Here is a 16,542-nt window from a genome sequence, read left to right as displayed (position 1 = left end):
ACGCTTGCGCTCGTCCTTCAGTGTACATGCGCACAGTCAAGACTTGTGGGAACCTTTTCGCTTTGCTCTGTTTCCGTACGAACGGTGTTTACTGATGGACACTATGGTGCAAGGGTGAATTAGGGTCGGAGGGAACATGGAGTGTGATTTTTGCTTTGAGGATTCTGTGTTTTCGGAAACCCGGGAGCGTACGGGTCAGAGAGGGCTGACATATACCGCTAAGAAGTGCGAGCCGCAGGTATTGGCTGTGAGCAGGGATATGTCCATCCTGGAGACATGGGCCACTAAGACTGTTTATTACTATTATTATTATTATTATTATTATTTATTTACTTCTTATGTCTCTTTTGTTTTTTTCTTTTCTCCTCAGTGGTTTATGGAAGATGTGAGCAGTGATGACTTGGCTGAAGTTCACACCATATGGAAGTTCAGAGCCGACTTCTCATACAGACAGGAGGAGTTTGAGGTATGGAAACAAGTATCTATCATTGGAGGAGGAATGAATCCACAGCCATGATATTCAGCTCTGGCCTGGAGAGGGATGAGCTGTCATGGTGGTTTTAGAGCACCCCTTCTATCATCATCAGAACTTTATTGACACTTGGCATAATAGGTGGTGGATGGGTAACTGTGATTCAGGTAATATTTAGAGATAGGCAAACCGGGCTCAGGTTCGAGTCGATTCGATCCCGAACGTTCGGTATTTGATTAGCTGGGGCTGCAGAACTTGGATAAAACTCTTAAAGGACACCTGTCACCCCCCGTGTCGGGGTGACAGGCTCCCGACCCCCTGTTAGATCCCCCTATACTTACGTGATCCCGCCGGGTCCCGCTTCCTGAGGTGTTCGGGTCACAGAGATTTCAGCGCCCGAAGCCCGGCGCGCGCTGACAGCAGAGTCATATGCCCATAGAGAATGAATGGGGAGTCCAATGCTCCGCCATTCTCTATGAGCATTGGACTCATCTCTCAGTGCGCGCTTCGGGCGCTGAAATCTCTGTGACCCGACCGCCTCAAAAAGCAGGACCCGGCGGGATCACGTAAGTATAGGGGGATCTAAGAGTGGTCGGGAGCCTGTTAAAGGCAAAAGGCAGACCGTCTTGTTTTTGCCTTTTTTTTTAAATGCACTTATTAAATGTATCAGATGTGTTCCTTACAAGTTTTAAAGGGTTATCCAGCCTTATAAATCTGGTGACCTATCCGCAGGATAAGCTCAGGGGCGGTCTTTGCCCCATGCAAAGTTATGTCTGCCCCCCCCCCCCTCGACACGCATTCCAAAACAATAAACCGCTGTGTGTTGCCCCCACTTCTTCTGGGATCACCCGTTCTCCTGTGTGCGGGACGTCACCTGGAAAATGTTGTCCTGGTGCGATACGGGGTCCTTCATATCCAGAAGCGCTGGGTCCGCTCCATGGCTGCTAAATATTAGGGCTCTATTACTGCTTCTGATATTTTCGGATCGTGCCACAAGCTACAGTAGCTCGGGCAGCGAGGGACCGGAAAAGGGGGTGCTGGTATAAAAGTTATCCCCGTACAGGTGGTAACCTTTATCCAGCAGTGGGAAGATCAGTTCCCGAACGATCTCACCACTAACTCCGAGGATGGGGGGGGGCATCTGGGGGCTGGATTCGGGTGTCCCTTCCTTCATACACTCTAAGGGTACGTGCACACTGCGGAATCGCGAAGGATAACCCTTTGTGCATTCCGCAGCTGGCACCTGTCGGCGGACTGATGCAGGCGCGCGTCTCCGCACATGTCATCTCCGCACCCTAAATCTGTAAGTGTACCCTGAGGTACGCTCACAGAGTTTGTAGAATTTCACGCCATACCGTCATCTCTAATTGGGACGGTACTGGCGGAAAAGACGTGTCTGGGGGGGCAGCGTACGCTACGCTACCCCCAGACACGTCACTGGATGATGAGGATGAGGATGAATGGAGAAAAAAAGGATCCCCCCCATTCATCCTCACTGGCTATTTCGGTGTCAGAGGCAATAAAGCTATGAATATTAGATTGGCAGGCGTCCAACCTCTTGCACAGTTATCTGTGTAAAGGGGCCGCAGTGCTTCTGTGAGTGTCGCAGTCTCTCCAGTGTTTACCAGCACTTGTACCTGTATTGCTCTTAGTAGAGGTGGTGTAAAGCACAGCAGTATTGTCCCATTCAAGTAGACTCGACGAAGCTGCTGTACCTTGCACTATTGCCACTAAAAGTAAATGGTGATTTAGTTAAAGGGGTTATTCAGTGCTACAAAAACATGCCCACTTTCTTCCAGAGACAGCCCCACTCTTGTCTCCAGTTTGTGTGAATGGAGCTTAATTGCAAACCGCACCTGAACTGGAAACAAGAGTCATGTTGTCTCTGAAAGAAAGTGGCCATTTTTTTGCAGCACTGGATAACCCCTTTAAGACCGCTGATAAACATTTAAGAGGCTGTTCTGCCTGTCTAATATTGATACGTTATCCTGAGAATAGGCCATGATTTTGATAAGGCCCCAGGCATTACAGTTGCCGTAATTAAGTTGCTGTAATTATTGGCCTATATTGTACTATGGCACTACATGTTTTGCACGATTGCATATTGATTGTATGTGAAGTTATAACCATTAATCCAAAAAAGGTCATTTCTCCTTTCCTTTTAGAAAGCATTTAATGAATACACTGGCTGCTATGCCCTTATACCCCCGGCTAACAATGCTATGAGAAGAGATGTCCTGGAAAGTCAGGCACGCTGTTTGATACGTTTGGGAAGACATAAAGAAGCTTTGGAGATTACAGAAATGCTGGTAATTTATATAAAAAAAAAAATAGAAACACATTAAAGGGTTATTCCATTCAGGTAAATACATGTTGAATAATCCCCCCCCCCTTCTCCTGAAGGCTAACAATTCATTCCATAGTTGTCATTACCTTTTTCTGCCTTCTTCCCCCAATTCTGAGCCTGCTGCTTTCTGCTGAAGACATCTGAAGATGTTTTGTCTCCTCCTCCCTTCTGAGAAGAGAGACAGTGAACAGCAGTTGTCTGTGTTTTCAGGACAAAGTAACAGACTCAGAACTGGGGGAAGGAGGCAGAAAATGACATGTATGGAATTAATTGTTAGTCTCAGAGAGGCCAATGATTTAGCATGTATTTTACCTGAGTAGAATACCCTTTAAAGTCAAAGCTATTTAATGTAAGCCACAATAAAAAGCTTCAAAAAAGCAGGCAGTATATTATTAATGGGGTTGTAAAAGCCTTTTTTATGTATAGCTTTGCTTTATTCAAGTCACTGTTGCTTTACTGCAATAACAAACACAGCCTGTAGCTAGTATTGGGTAAGGTTTCTGTAAGGCAGACCCTTTCACAACTTATCCCTTGTGGGATCTAGATAATATCAGGTCTTGTCTGATATATTATATACTGTGGATGTATTTCCAGTAACTGAAACCTGTAGCATTAAAGGCTGTATTGTACAATGTTATGAAATTGTCGGTGTAAGTACAAATATTTTTTTTTTTTTTTTTTTTTTAGGCAAAGGGGGTTAGTAACACAGATCACCTGACTGGGGCCTTACATCTTCAAGCAACTATTCACAACTATTTGGGGAATCTACAAGAAGAAGTGTCTTGTCTGCAGCAACTGATTTCTTTGCATCCTTTCAATTCACAGTTCTGGATTTCTCTGGCTGAATCTTACAAGAGACTTTTTCTTGCTACCACTAGTTGCAAGGAACCATCACAGAGCTCCAATAGATTCAGCCAACACTCTCAGGGATCACTGGGAACACAGCAATGTATAAATGATATTGCTAGAACAATAGACTCCTCTGTGACCAGAGATGACAACGTAGTATTCAGGCAACATGATGAAAGAGAGACTTCATCATTGACTACCTGCAAAAACAGAGAGCCGCTGTGGATGTGGTCGTGTGCCTCCTCTATTAGAGCCAGGTATATAGAGAAGCAACAAAATTACAATCTTTTAGTTCTAAACCTGTAAGAGCATATTGTGCACTTATTTTGAAGTAAGTTTTGTCCAACAACTGGGCTGTTACTTGTAGGGCGTGTAAAATAAATTACATGAGAGATGCTTGTTTAAGCAGTTTTTTTTATTCTTATACATCTTTTTTCCATACATCTTATCTATACTGAGAAACTGCATAAGCTTCCCTGCAGCACATTCTCTGCAACTAGCAACACCCAGACCAGCACGTAGGGAAAGGTTGTTTTAGTGCGGTATTATAAACTGAGAACAGTATATAGTCTGAACCCCAGATGCTTGGCAACCCTAAGGGTTCATTTACATAGAAAGATTATCTGACAGATTATCTGCCAAGGATTTGAAGCCAAAGCCAGGAATGGATTTGAAAATATAAGAATTCTCAGGCTTTTCTTTATAATCTGATCTCGGGCATTTGGGTTCGCAGAATGTTGCCGAACCCAAACAGTTTGACAGGACAGGCTCAACACTAGTTAAGATTGAGGCCAAGTAAATGGAAGCTCTATATAGCCTTTTTTCCATTTTCAACACAGTGCCAGATATGGGGTTTGCTATTTACAGATCATCTAAAATAAAATAATTTGAAATATATTTTTGCATACGTCTCCTTTAGTATTTTACTTTTATTTGTCTGTAAGGGTACAAACCCACTTGACGTATTTGCTGCGTGAATCAGTCTTAAAAATAAGCAGGCAAAACGCAGGTTGGCTTTGTACAATTGTTCTGTGTTAAAATACGCAATTGCGTATTTTTGAAGCGTGAAGCTACATGCGTTTTTCGCACAGGTTGTTAACAACTGATGCTTTGCTAACAACAAGCTTCACGCTTCAAAAATACGCAATTGCGTATTTTAACACAGAACAATTGTATAAAGCCAACCTGCGTTTTGCCTGCTTATTTTTAAGACTGATTCACGCAGCAAATACGTCAAGTGGGTTTGTACCCTAATGGTCCATTGAATTGAACTATGTCTTAAAGGAACATTCCAGGGTAAACCCACACCTCAGAGCATGACTTATTTCATACTTCAAAAGATAGAAGCCTTGCAATGTTCCTTAAGGCCTTGCACTAAGTATAACATTGTACATCAGTTATTCAGTACTCCTTTAAAGAACATTGTATTAATGGAAATCTATAGCTAGGTTTATGCTGCCCAGCAAGTGACAGAGAAGCTGATTACAGTAATATATTATGTACAATGTTTTATGCAGTATTTCTCCTGTTAGTGAAGACAGCAAGTATAGCACCACATTGCTTCTCCCTGTAGGCCACCAATAGCTGGTGGGTGGGTGTAGTTTGGTAGTTGTCACAGACTTCAGAGACCCAAGGCAAGGACATTTTAATTGGACCTTATTAGATTTTAGTTATTAAATGTCTGTTAGGCTGGGTTCACAAACAGTATATTTCAGGCAGTATTTGGTCCTCATCTCAGGTCCTCATTGCAACCAAAACCAGGAGTGGATTGAAAACACAGAAAGGCTATGTTCACACAATGTTAAAATTGAGTGGATGGCCGCCATATAACGGTTAATAACTGCCATTATTTCAATATAACCGCCGTTTAAAATAATAGCAAATATTTGCCATTAAAAGACGGCCATCCACTCAATTACAAAATTATGTGAACAGAGCCTTTCTGTGTTTTCAATCACTCCTGGTTTTGGTTGCAATGAGGACCTGACATGAGGACCAAATACTGCCTGAAATATACTGTGTGTGAACCCAGCCTTAGGCTGGGTTCACACTACGTATATTTCAGTTAGTATTGTGGTCCTCATATTGCAACCAAAACCAGGAGTGGATTGAAAACACAGAAAGGATCTGTTCACACAATGGTGAAATTGGGTGGATGGCCGCCATTTAATGGCACATATTACATATAACAGCATATTTTAAAACAACGGCTGTTATATTGAAATAATGGCAGTTATTTACCGTTATATGGCGGCCATCCACTCAATTTCACCATTGTGTGAACAGATCCTTTCTGTGTTTTTAATCCACTCCTGGTTTTGGTTGCAATATGAGGACCACAATACTGCCTGAAATATACGTAGTGTGAACCCAGCCCTTAAGATGTAAGTTATCATGCAGAAACTGAGCCGTGGTAGTGTTACTGCAAAACAGATCTCATCATTGATTGATATTTTCACAGGCTTCTCCTACAATTCATCCAGCCCCAGCATGCGTCATTTGTACTGGAAAAAAATCTGAAGACACAGGAGCAAATAGAAAAACAATTGGAAACATCTGGATTACTAGAAGAACATAAAATGCTCTTAGTGGAGGTAAGGTGTCCAAGCTTTATCCTCTCTGTTAGTATATAAAGGGGCTCATAACCACCAATGAGTTTGCGGCTTTCAAAAGTTTATCCTGTCTGCACAGTTTCTTCTTTTAAAGAGGTATTCTGATCAAAAAGATCATATTTTATCTTGAAGATAGGAAAATGGAGTTTGTAAAACACTCCTAAACTATTTCCTGTGCTGCCTCTTTGTTATTGTCTGCTGCCACTAGATACAGCCTCTAAGGGTACAAACACACACAGCGTATACACAGCAGTAAATACGCAGCGTATATGCCGTGTGTGTTTGTACCCTAAGGCTGGGTTCACACTACGTATATTTCAGTCAGTATTGTGGTCCTCATATTGCAACCAAAACCAGGAGTGGATTAAAAACACAGAAAGGCTCTGTTCACACAATGTTGAAATTGAGTGGATGGCCACCATTTAATGGCAAATATTTGCTGTTATTTTAAAACAACGGCTGTTATATTGAAATAATGGCAGTTATTTACTGTTATATGGCGGCCATCCACTCAATTTTAACATTGTGTGAACAGATCCTTTCTGTGTTTTTAATCCACTCCTGGTTTTGGTTGCAATATGAGGACCACAATACTGACTGAAATATACGTAGTGTGAACCCAGCCTAAGGCTGGGTTCACACTATGTATATTTGAGGCTGTATTTGGTCCTCATGTCAGGTCCTCATAGCAACCAAAACCAGGAGTGGATTGAAAACACAGAAAGGCTCTGTCCACACAATGTTGAAATTGAGTGGATGGCCGCCATATAACGGTAAATAACTTCCATTATTTCAATATAACAGCCGTTGATTTAAAATAACAGCAAATATTTGCCATTAAATGACGGCCATCCACTCAATTACAACATTATGTGAACAGAGCCTTTCTGTGTTTTCAATCCACTCCTTGTTTTGGTTGCTATACAGCCTCAAACATACGTAGTGTGAACATAGCCTAAAGGTGTATATATCTGGTGGGGGAGCATGCATAGGTAATCTGTCCCCTGTCCTGTTTTCCATGATGATAATCGCTAACTGGCCTCCTTGCCTGTCAATCACCACACAGATCACACTGACAGAACAGAGAGCCATGACTAGTCCAGCCCAGATGACTAGTTAACAGCTCTCCCCCTGCCTCATGTGCGGGATTAGAAAGCCTTTTACCTGACAAAGTCTACGGAGCCCAGAACCCCGACACCATATTAGACCCGGCTGCAAGGTCTGTGCAGCTTTTCTGAAAGCCTAATCAGCACAAATGTGCAGATTGAGTCCCTTTTAATTCATGCTCTTTATTCATTGAATTTTTTTTGTAACCATTCAACATTAATGATGACATTTTTCTTTACTTTTTAGGTAATGGGTGAAGATCTTTTAGCGGAAAGAACAAAGGAGGAGGGACAGACTGACACAAAAACTACTCAGGCATTGACCTCCTTTATAATGCCTTCTGATACAGAGTTCATAGACAAATGGTTTCAGAAAATAAACTCCCTTCTAAAGGTCAGTGAGTAAAAATGGACAACAGCATCCAGACTGTCTGTGAGCAAGAATATATGGCTAACAGAAATCTACGCTGTGGACTATGTCAAATGTCGCATTGCAGATGTATATGTATAGAATTATGTGTGGCTGCGTTACCCACCCAGTTACCCACATGACATCTGAATTGCGGGATGATAAATGTAAAAAGATGCTATGATTATGCCTGTGCCACTTTTTCCAACCAACTTTTATTGGAGTACTTAATACAACTCCTTTACCAGACTTTGGTTTAAAAGCTTTTGCTATATTCAACAACACAGAGTGCAATAAGAGCTCCTTGGATGTATAAGTCTGAATAGTCTTCATACAAGGATGAATGAGATGAGACCCTACGCAAGCCATAAAAGAAGAATATCTTGTAAGAAGATTGGAGCTGCACAATTTAACTGTTTTGGGGTCGATGAAAGTCTGTAAGATATGGACTGTTATTTTTTTTTTTTAAAAAGAGTTATTTTTAATAAAGCCAGATTCTTCTATTATTTCATCAGTATAAATTTTTTCCCCAACGTTCTATACATTTTTTTTTTCTCAGTTAAATGAATGTGAAACATGGAAAGAGCAGTTTAATGTTCCAGATAATTGGTGTGGGGGCTTATATGAACTCTCCTACCCCAGTATAAGAATGGCTTACCCTTGTGTACTGTCTGATCTAGGTGCAAATAGAGGCCAGACCTGCTGATTCTGGTACATAGGAAGAGTTGAGGCCAAGTTATGCATTCTGGCTTAGTTTTACAGAGTAAAGTGTGGCTGTATACAAAAGACAGGCTTACTTAAAAAAAAATGAGTTGTTTATTTGGCAGTTGTCCCTTGTAATATATTGTGATTGAAACCTCTCACTTACACACTAACATAACAATGGTGACTATGCACTGCACTGCTCGGTTATCTCCGTCATTGACTCCTAAAACTGAACTTAATTTGGTCATAGAACAATGATGAGGCTGGGGCTACACTGCAACTAGTGGTAAAAAAAACCTTTTTCATAAGCTTTAATAGATTTCTATGGTTGCTAAAGCAGGTGTCCCAGGTGGTCCTTAAACGCTTGATTGGGGATAAATCTGACGAGCAGCGCGGCCAACGAAGTAGTGCAATCTGCTGGAGACATTCCTGGGAAACCCTTGTGTCAGTGGACAAGCCTTTTCTCGCTGCCATGCCAGCCCACTGCTAGATTAGTGGTGAGTACCTCTGTTAACCGAAAGTCAGGGTGTACTTGGATACAAACACATAATTAGACCGTATTATGCACATTAACATCTTATTGTGTGTTGGTATCCAAGGAGACCCGAACTTCAGACTAAGGCCTCGTTCACACTGAGCAAGAACGTCGGAATCCTGCCACGCTCAATGTCCTGCTGTGAGTGAATGAGAGGGCACGTGCGTGTCCGCTTCCTCCCCTCTCCGCTCAAAGAAATGACATGTCACTTTTTAGAGCGGAGAGCGGCAGCAGCGGAGGAGCGCGCACCTTCTCATTCACTTAAAGCAGGACACTTGAGCACGGCGGAATTCCGCCGTTCTTGCTCAGTGTGAACGGGGCCTTACAGAGGAACAAGCTGCTGATCCGGCGGGCTGTCATGACAGGTATGCTTTAAGGCTGGGTTCAAATGCTGTATGACAGAACGCTGTATGTCACACAACGGCCGCTGCCTGTGGAGTACATCCCAGCAGGTACTGCAGTACCAGCCGTATGAACTTTATTTCTTCTTAAATAAAATGCGTGCGCATTCGGGTGTGCCCACACTCCCAATTACCCATAGCCGATAATGTAAAGTTTACATTGTCTGCACTGTCCGTTCTGTGCGGCAGCTATTCAGTGAAAAGCGGCCGGACAAAACTGACATGTCAGTTTTTTTGTGCGGCAGCATGGAATCCCGGCCGGAGTGTTTACAGTGTGTATACTATACACTAGTATAATAGAGACAGCTTACATTAAATCTACCTAGCTAAATCTCTCTTGCACCAGGCCTTTTAGGACCCCCAGAAGGCTGGGTAACAAACACCAGCTACCACTATCTATACAGGGTGTTTATAGCTCAAAACTTGAAATCCATCATGTATGTCCCGTTTGTCTAGGGTCAGACCATCAGTGAAAAATTCCTCCAGTCTAAATAGGCCGTATTCAGTATTGCATTCAGGCACCTTGGAAGCAGGCTCAGCAGAATTGGTGGCAACTACAGTACCTACAGAGGCATAACATTTACAGGGGGACTGTACAGAGGCATAAGACTTACATGGGAACTTCCTACAGGGGCATAACATTTACTGGGGGACTACCTACAGAGGGATATGTGGAGGTTTCTAAATACTGGAGAAAAGGGGGGAGGGGGGTTAGCTGCAGTGGGGATACTGCCTACTGGGGGCCTAACTACCATATGGGTAAACAGAGGGGCCTTATACAATATGGGGAGACAGAGAGCCCTTTTATGTTATATGGACGCAGAGGGGGCTAGCTGCTATATGGGAAACATTGGGGGCCTTGCCACTCTGTGGATGCACAGAGGGGGCCTAAATACTATTTGGGGGCAGAGATGGACCTAACTACTATTGTGGATGTACAGATGGAGGCCTTATTAGTCTTTTGGGGCATAGAGGGGACCTAACTACTCCATTGGGACATCAAGTGGACCTGACTTTCATATAGGGCAGTGTTTCTCAACTCCAGTCCTCAAGACCCCCCAACAGGTCATGTTTTGCGGATATCCCATACAACGAACAGCTGTGGCAGTTACTGGAGCACTGACTATCATTATATCACCTGTGTAATCCTCAAAACATAACCTGTTGGTGGGTATTGGGCACAATATTTAAAGAGTACCTTTTAGCACAGACGCTGGCGGACTAGCAGAAACATCCACTCCTTATCTGGAAGTCCATGTATCCCTGGAAACTCACCACATTTGATTCATTGGAGGTCACATGCATTTTCAGCCGTGGTATGTTAGCAAAGATACACAAAGTTTCAGATTAGAAGTTTGTCCTGACTGGTACTACTATATGGAGGGACAGAGGGGGCCTACCTTAAATATAGATACATAGATTGGGCCAAATTACTATATGGGTGCACAGAGGGGACCTAGCTACTCTATGGGGGCACAGAGGAGGCCTAATGCTATATGTGCTTGAGCAAGGAAACTGACATGTTTCTCTGGCAGATTTTCATAAGAGTCACGGACCGGGCCAGAAGGAAAAGAAAAAGTGAGCGACTCCGATTAGAGAAGACCTCACTTGTGAGCCACTGGATATAAGTCACTGCCATTATTAGTACAGTGTACAGCTCTTATCTACTAATATATGTTCATTGTATAGGGGGATAGCTGTCTTAGTATACTATAAGATTTTATTCAGTAACAGTGTGTTGGTAATGGCGGAGGTCATGGTGCAGTAGTATTATTATTTGTATATACAGTAGAAGTAGAAGACACAGCTGACCCGCACCACATTCCGTGACTCCAATAACAGGGGATCTACGGTTTTTATATGCAAACCAGCCTCTCTGTGGGCAATCGGCTGTTGACCGGGGGTGCAAGATAAAATAATTTTTGTATACTGGCATTATTGCAAATACTGGTTTTCCAGCAGGATCGTAGCTAGGATTCATGAGGTCCCATAGCAAAAAACTACGCCCCCCAGCCCCTTCCCCTCATGCAACACAAAATACTGAGAACCGGGGTGGGGGCACTGGACTGGACGATATGGCAAAACAATATGAAGGAAAAATCTGTGCTTCTGGACAGTCCTTCAACTTCTCCTCTTCCTTTAAGCACTGCCAAGGCCCCTGGAAGCTGAAGAAGATAGCGGCCACAAGAGTGACTGGCAGAACAAAGAGCCAATGGCTGCTTGCTCTGTCAGTCTGCTGTATTTAACAATAAGGGCCCATTAGGAGCTCATGGCTAAATACTTTGGTGCAGAAGCAGGGTGGGCGGCCTGGTAGTGTCCTTCTGCTTAACCCCCTATGTACTGTAGTGTGTAAGTGACACAAACTTCACTTACATGCTGCAACAGAAAAAGGATTAAAGAGCAGAAGACAAGGAGTAGTTTCACTACTTGCGCACTGATAACTCCTCTACTTGTGGCCAGCCGGAGAATGGAGGTCAGGCGTTATTATAGTAGGAGATAAGCAGTGACCAGCAAGCTTATAAATCCCTGTGCAGTGAGCTCCCTCTAATGGTAGTGGTATCAGGTAAACTATTACTGACATGTTTCTCTCCAGACACCTCCTCCAAACCTCTGGTAACCACGCCCACTTGTCTTTGTGTAAAGAAAAGTGACAAATAGATAAGATAGGATGATCATGGAATCAGTGTATAGGGTATTATACATTGAGATTGTTCTGTGTCATGTGTAAACTCAGTGAGGCAGAGATTAAAAAGCATGTGACCCCCTGGGCTCCTGCACTGTGAATTCAGTTGTATGTTCTGTATACTTACCGGGCTTCTATCATCATCAGCCATATCCACACAAACTTTTCCAGTGGACTAACTACTACTTCATCACTATAATAGAAAGTACAGGGATCAATCCCATCATTCTCCCCATGTGTCTGTATATACGTCTGTATATAATTGGCCTGTCATTTCTGTATATAATCGTCTCTAAATGTCTGTATATAATTTTTGGATGTAATTCTAAATACAACATTATCTATTCTGTACTGTGAAAAACACTTTTGTGGTCTTATACTATGCTAAAACCACTATCCCCATATATAGTGACCATATAGTGGTAGATAGCAGCTCCGTACAGGCAGTGTCCGACTGGGGTATCTGGGGGCCCACCAGAGGAAATGGTTCTGGAGGCCCACCAATGAAGAACGAGTGAGAAAAGACATGTCAGTCAGTGTTAGTGCAGGTTCTAAAGCTGAGGGCCTACCGGAGGATCCTCCGATCCTCTGGTGGGCCAGTCCGACACTGCGCACAAGCTTTGTAGGCCATGGAAATGATCACAGTGCACTTATATCCAGTGACTCACAGGCGATGTCTTCTCTTTTTTTTCCAACCAGCCTGGGCCAAGATTATTCTCTGTACACTCTTCCCCCATATAGTAGTTAGCACCCCCCCAGTGCTTCCATATAGTAGTTAGGTCTCTGTTAATCAATATAGTAGTTAGGTCCCTTCTGTGCTCCCATATAGTACTAAGGCCTTCTCTGTGCATCCATACTGTAGAAAGGCCCCTCTGAGCCCACATAAAGTATTTACATACTCTCTATGCCACAATATAATAGTAAGGCCCCTTCTGTGCCCCCATATAGTATGAGGCCCCTGTTCTCCCCCACATGGCCCCCAGTGCACCCATGTAGTAGGCAGACCCCCTGTAGGTAGTATCCTCTCTATAGCTTTTTCCCTAATAAGTAGAATCAGGGGCGGCTACTGTCATTATTAGGGGGTCTGCCTCTGCTGAGACTACTACCAGTGCCGCATGCTACTCAGTGACAGTGTCTTTATTTTTATTTCTTTATTTTTTTTACTTTACAGGGTAAAATAAAGAAGACCGGACTACTTCGGAAAGAAGATTATTACTTTTTTTATACGATAAAAGGTTTTCTGGGGTGTTTTATTTCAATACAGATCTTTTTTTTTTAAGTTGTATTTTTTCTCTTACTTATTTTTGGCTTAGTAGTGGAAGCCATCTAATAGTTTATTCTATCCTGTAAAGTAAAAAAAACAAACAAATAAAGAAACTGAGTAGCATGCAGTAGGGCCCTTTTACACAGAAAGATTATCTGACAGATTATCTGCCAAAGATTTGAAGCCAAAACCAGAAACAGACTATAAACAGAGATCAGGTCATACATGAAAGCCTGAGATTTCTCCTCTTTTCAAATCCATTCCTGGCTTTGGCTTCAAATCTTTGGCAGATAATCTGTCAGATAATCTTTCTGTGTAAAAGGGCCCGTAGTCTACTATCACAGGTTCTCAGCAGATGCTCGTTATGTCTTCCTCCCCACCCCCGTCTCTGCTGAGACCCCCTAGTAATGATGCCACATGACTTGCTCCACAAAGGGACCCGCTGAAGCGATGTCACCCATCATATAAATGTGGCCCAAATCTGAGTATTCAAGAGCAAATCTGCACAATTACATGGGAATCCACTGCAGATTTTCTGCACCCACTGCAGGTAGTTACTGCATGATGGGAATTGTAGTTCTGCAACAGCTGGAAGGCAGCAGGCTGAAGAACTGTGATATAGATACTTAGTACAATTATTTAGCCACTGTATTTCTCCTATATTCCCATCAGACTGTATAAAAGTGACATTTAGCAGCATGTGGAAGAGATTGATGACACTGGTACTGTGAGATGACTATAAGACTAGGCGGGTATTACATATAGCACAGGCCATTTATGATTTACAGGAGGCACTCGAGCAATGTCATTCCATCACAAGGCTGCATCCATTATGAATACAAGGTCTATGAGCCAGTTATGTATTATGCAGCAGGGCTGATGAGCACAGGAAGGCCTTCCCTCCTGCCTCTGTACACACATGCAGCGTCTCTGCCTTCTCTAGGATCAGATGTGCCGCTCTCTTCTCTGCTCTTCTCCTCCCATCATTGTAACTGTACTTCCAGGACATTGCCGCTAGGTGGCGTCAGACTTGCCGGCAGGATGTCGCCGCTCTGCTGCAGGTGAAGCCTCTGGCCGCTAGGTGTCGCCAGACTTTTCCAGGCAGGAATATCTGCGCTGGGCTCTGCTCTTGCTGTCATCACGGAGTCTCCCAGTTTGATAGTAACGCTGTGGATTGTGGGCAGGAGAGATCACAGCCGCCCTCTCTCTCCACCCACACTCCGGGGAGCCCAGTGGAGAGCTCCTCTAAGTGACCCGCCCCCCCAGCACCTAGCAGAGGCTGACTCCGGCATCCATCCGTCTGCCCGCTGGGCATCGCCGGCCGCCTGCCATCCGGAGCCGCTGCTGCTGGCACAGGTGAGTACCCGCGGAGCGGAGGAGCCTCAGGCTGAGGATGGTGCGGGCTGCAGGCGGGAGGTGCTGTATGGATGCTGGGATAGGCAGTGCCATGGGGGGCAAGAGCTGTCAGTGCCAGTGCCATGGGGGGCAGGAGCTGTCAGTGCCAGTGCCATGGGGGGCAGGAGCTGCCAGTGCCATGGGGGGCAGGAGCTGTCAGTGCCAGTGCCATGGGGGGCAGGAGCTGTCAGTGCCAGTGCCATGGGGGCAGGAGCTGTCAGTGCCAGTGCCATGGGGGGCAGGAGCTGTCAGTGCCAGTGCCATGGGGGGCAGGAGCTGTCAGTGCCAGTTCCATGGGGGGCAGGAGCTGCCAGTGCCATGGGGGGCAGGAGCTGTCAGTGCCAGTGCCATGGGGGGCAGGAGCTGTCAGTGCCAGTGCCATGGGGGGCAGGAGCTGTCAGTGCCAGCAGAGGCTCCCACCAGTCACTTTCATCAAGTGGAAGTTTATGGGCACCTGAGCTGTGCACCCACTGACCGGGCACATGCCCTGCCATCCACTCTGACACTGTGACTGGCAGGAGGCATCATGGGAGTTGTAGTCCCTTATGGGCAATTCTCTCACTTATGGGCAATTCTTAGAGTGAGAGTCACAGGTGGGTTGGTGATGGCACTGGGCACTCATCTGTGTAGGACAGGTGGGTTGGTGGTGGCACTGGGTATCCATCTGTGTAGGACAGGTGGGTGATGGCACTGGGCACTCATCTGTGTAGGACAGGTGGGTGGTGGCACTGGGCACTCATCTGTGTAGGACAGGTGGGTTGGTGGTGGCACTGGGCACTCATCTGTGTAGGACAGGTGGGTTGGTGGTGGCACTGGGCACTCATCTGTGTAGGACAGGTGGGTGATGGCACTGGGCACTCATCTGTGTAGGACAGTTGGGTGGGTGATGGCACTGGGCACTCATCTGTGTAGGACAGGTGGGTGATGGCACTGCACACTCATCTGTGTAGGACAGGTGGATTGGTGGTGGCACTGGGCACTCATCTGTGTAGGACAGATTTGTTGGTGGTGGCACTGGGCACTCATCTGTGTAGGACAGATTTGTTGGTGATGGCACTGGGCACTCATCTGTGTAGGACAGGTGGGTTGGTGGTGGCACTGGGCACTCATCTGTGTAGGACAGATTTGTTGGTGATGGCACTGGGCACTCATCTGTGTAGGACAGGTGGGTTGGTGGTGGCATTGGGCACTTATCTGTGTAGGACAGGTGGTTTGGTGGTGGCACTGGGCAATCATCTGTGTAGGACAGGTGGGTTGGTGGTGGCACTGGGTATTCATCTGTGTAGGTGGGTTGGTGGTGGCACTGGGTATTCATCTGTGTAGGACAGGTGGGTTGGTGGTGGCATTGGGCACTTATTTGTGTGTAGGGCAGGTTGGTTGGTGGTGCCACTGGGCACTCATCTGTGTAGGACACATGGGTTGGTGGTGGCATTGGGCACTCATTTGTGTGTTGGACAGGTTGGTTGGTGGTGGCACTGGGCACTCATCTGTGTAGGACAGATTGGTTGTTGGTGGCACTGGGCACTCCTCTGTGTGGGACACATGGGTTGGTGGTGGCATTGGGCACTCATTTGTGTGTAGGACAGGTTGATTGGTGGTGGCATTGGGCACTCATCTGTGTAGGACAGATTGGTTGGTGATGGCACTAGGCACTCATCTGTATAGGACAGATTGGTTGTTGGTGGCATTGGGCACTCATTTGTGTGTAGGGCAGGTTGGTTGGTGGTGCCACTGGGCACACATCGGTGTAGAACAGGTTGGTTG

At 45.1% G+C, this 16,542-nt stretch overlaps 1 protein-coding gene across 1 annotated transcript; it reads left to right on the top strand.

Annotated features, from left to right (window-relative positions):
* The first annotated feature begins 40 nt into the window (after window positions 1-40).
* On the top strand, window positions 41-8,301 carry LOC138777289 (uncharacterized protein C8orf76-like). The gene is made up of 6 exons (XM_069956279.1): window positions 41-238; window positions 371-466; window positions 2,638-2,781; window positions 3,507-3,925; window positions 6,130-6,262; window positions 7,634-8,301. Exons 1-6 carry the CDS (start codon window positions 137-139, stop codon window positions 7,790-7,792), a joined length of 1,053 nt encoding a protein of 350 aa, XP_069812380.1. The 5' UTR covers window positions 41-136; the 3' UTR covers window positions 7,793-8,301.
* Window positions 8,302-16,542: the final 8,241 nt, after the last annotated feature.

Source organism: Dendropsophus ebraccatus, unplaced genomic scaffold (assembly GCF_027789765.1).
Source record: "Dendropsophus ebraccatus isolate aDenEbr1 unplaced genomic scaffold, aDenEbr1.pat pat_scaffold_551_ctg1, whole genome shotgun sequence".
Lineage (NCBI taxonomy): Eukaryota > Metazoa > Chordata > Amphibia > Anura > Hylidae > Dendropsophus > Dendropsophus ebraccatus.
Note: the sequence above shows the minus strand (reverse complement) of the source record. Positions and strands in the feature narration are given on the sequence as shown.

Excerpts from the sequence above, each read along its gene's own strand:
- LOC138777289 (XM_069956279.1), top strand. The coding sequence starts at position 137 with ATGGAGTGTGATTTTTGCTTTGAGGATTCTGTGTTTTCGGAAACCCGG. Across the intron at positions 2,782-3,506 it reads TGGAGATTACAGAAATGCTG|GCAAAGGGGGTTAGTAACAC; the intron begins GTAATTTATATA and ends TTTTTTTTTTAG. Across the intron at positions 3,926-6,129 it reads GCCTCCTCTATTAGAGCCAG|GCTTCTCCTACAATTCATCC; the intron begins GTATATAGAGAA and ends ATATTTTCACAG.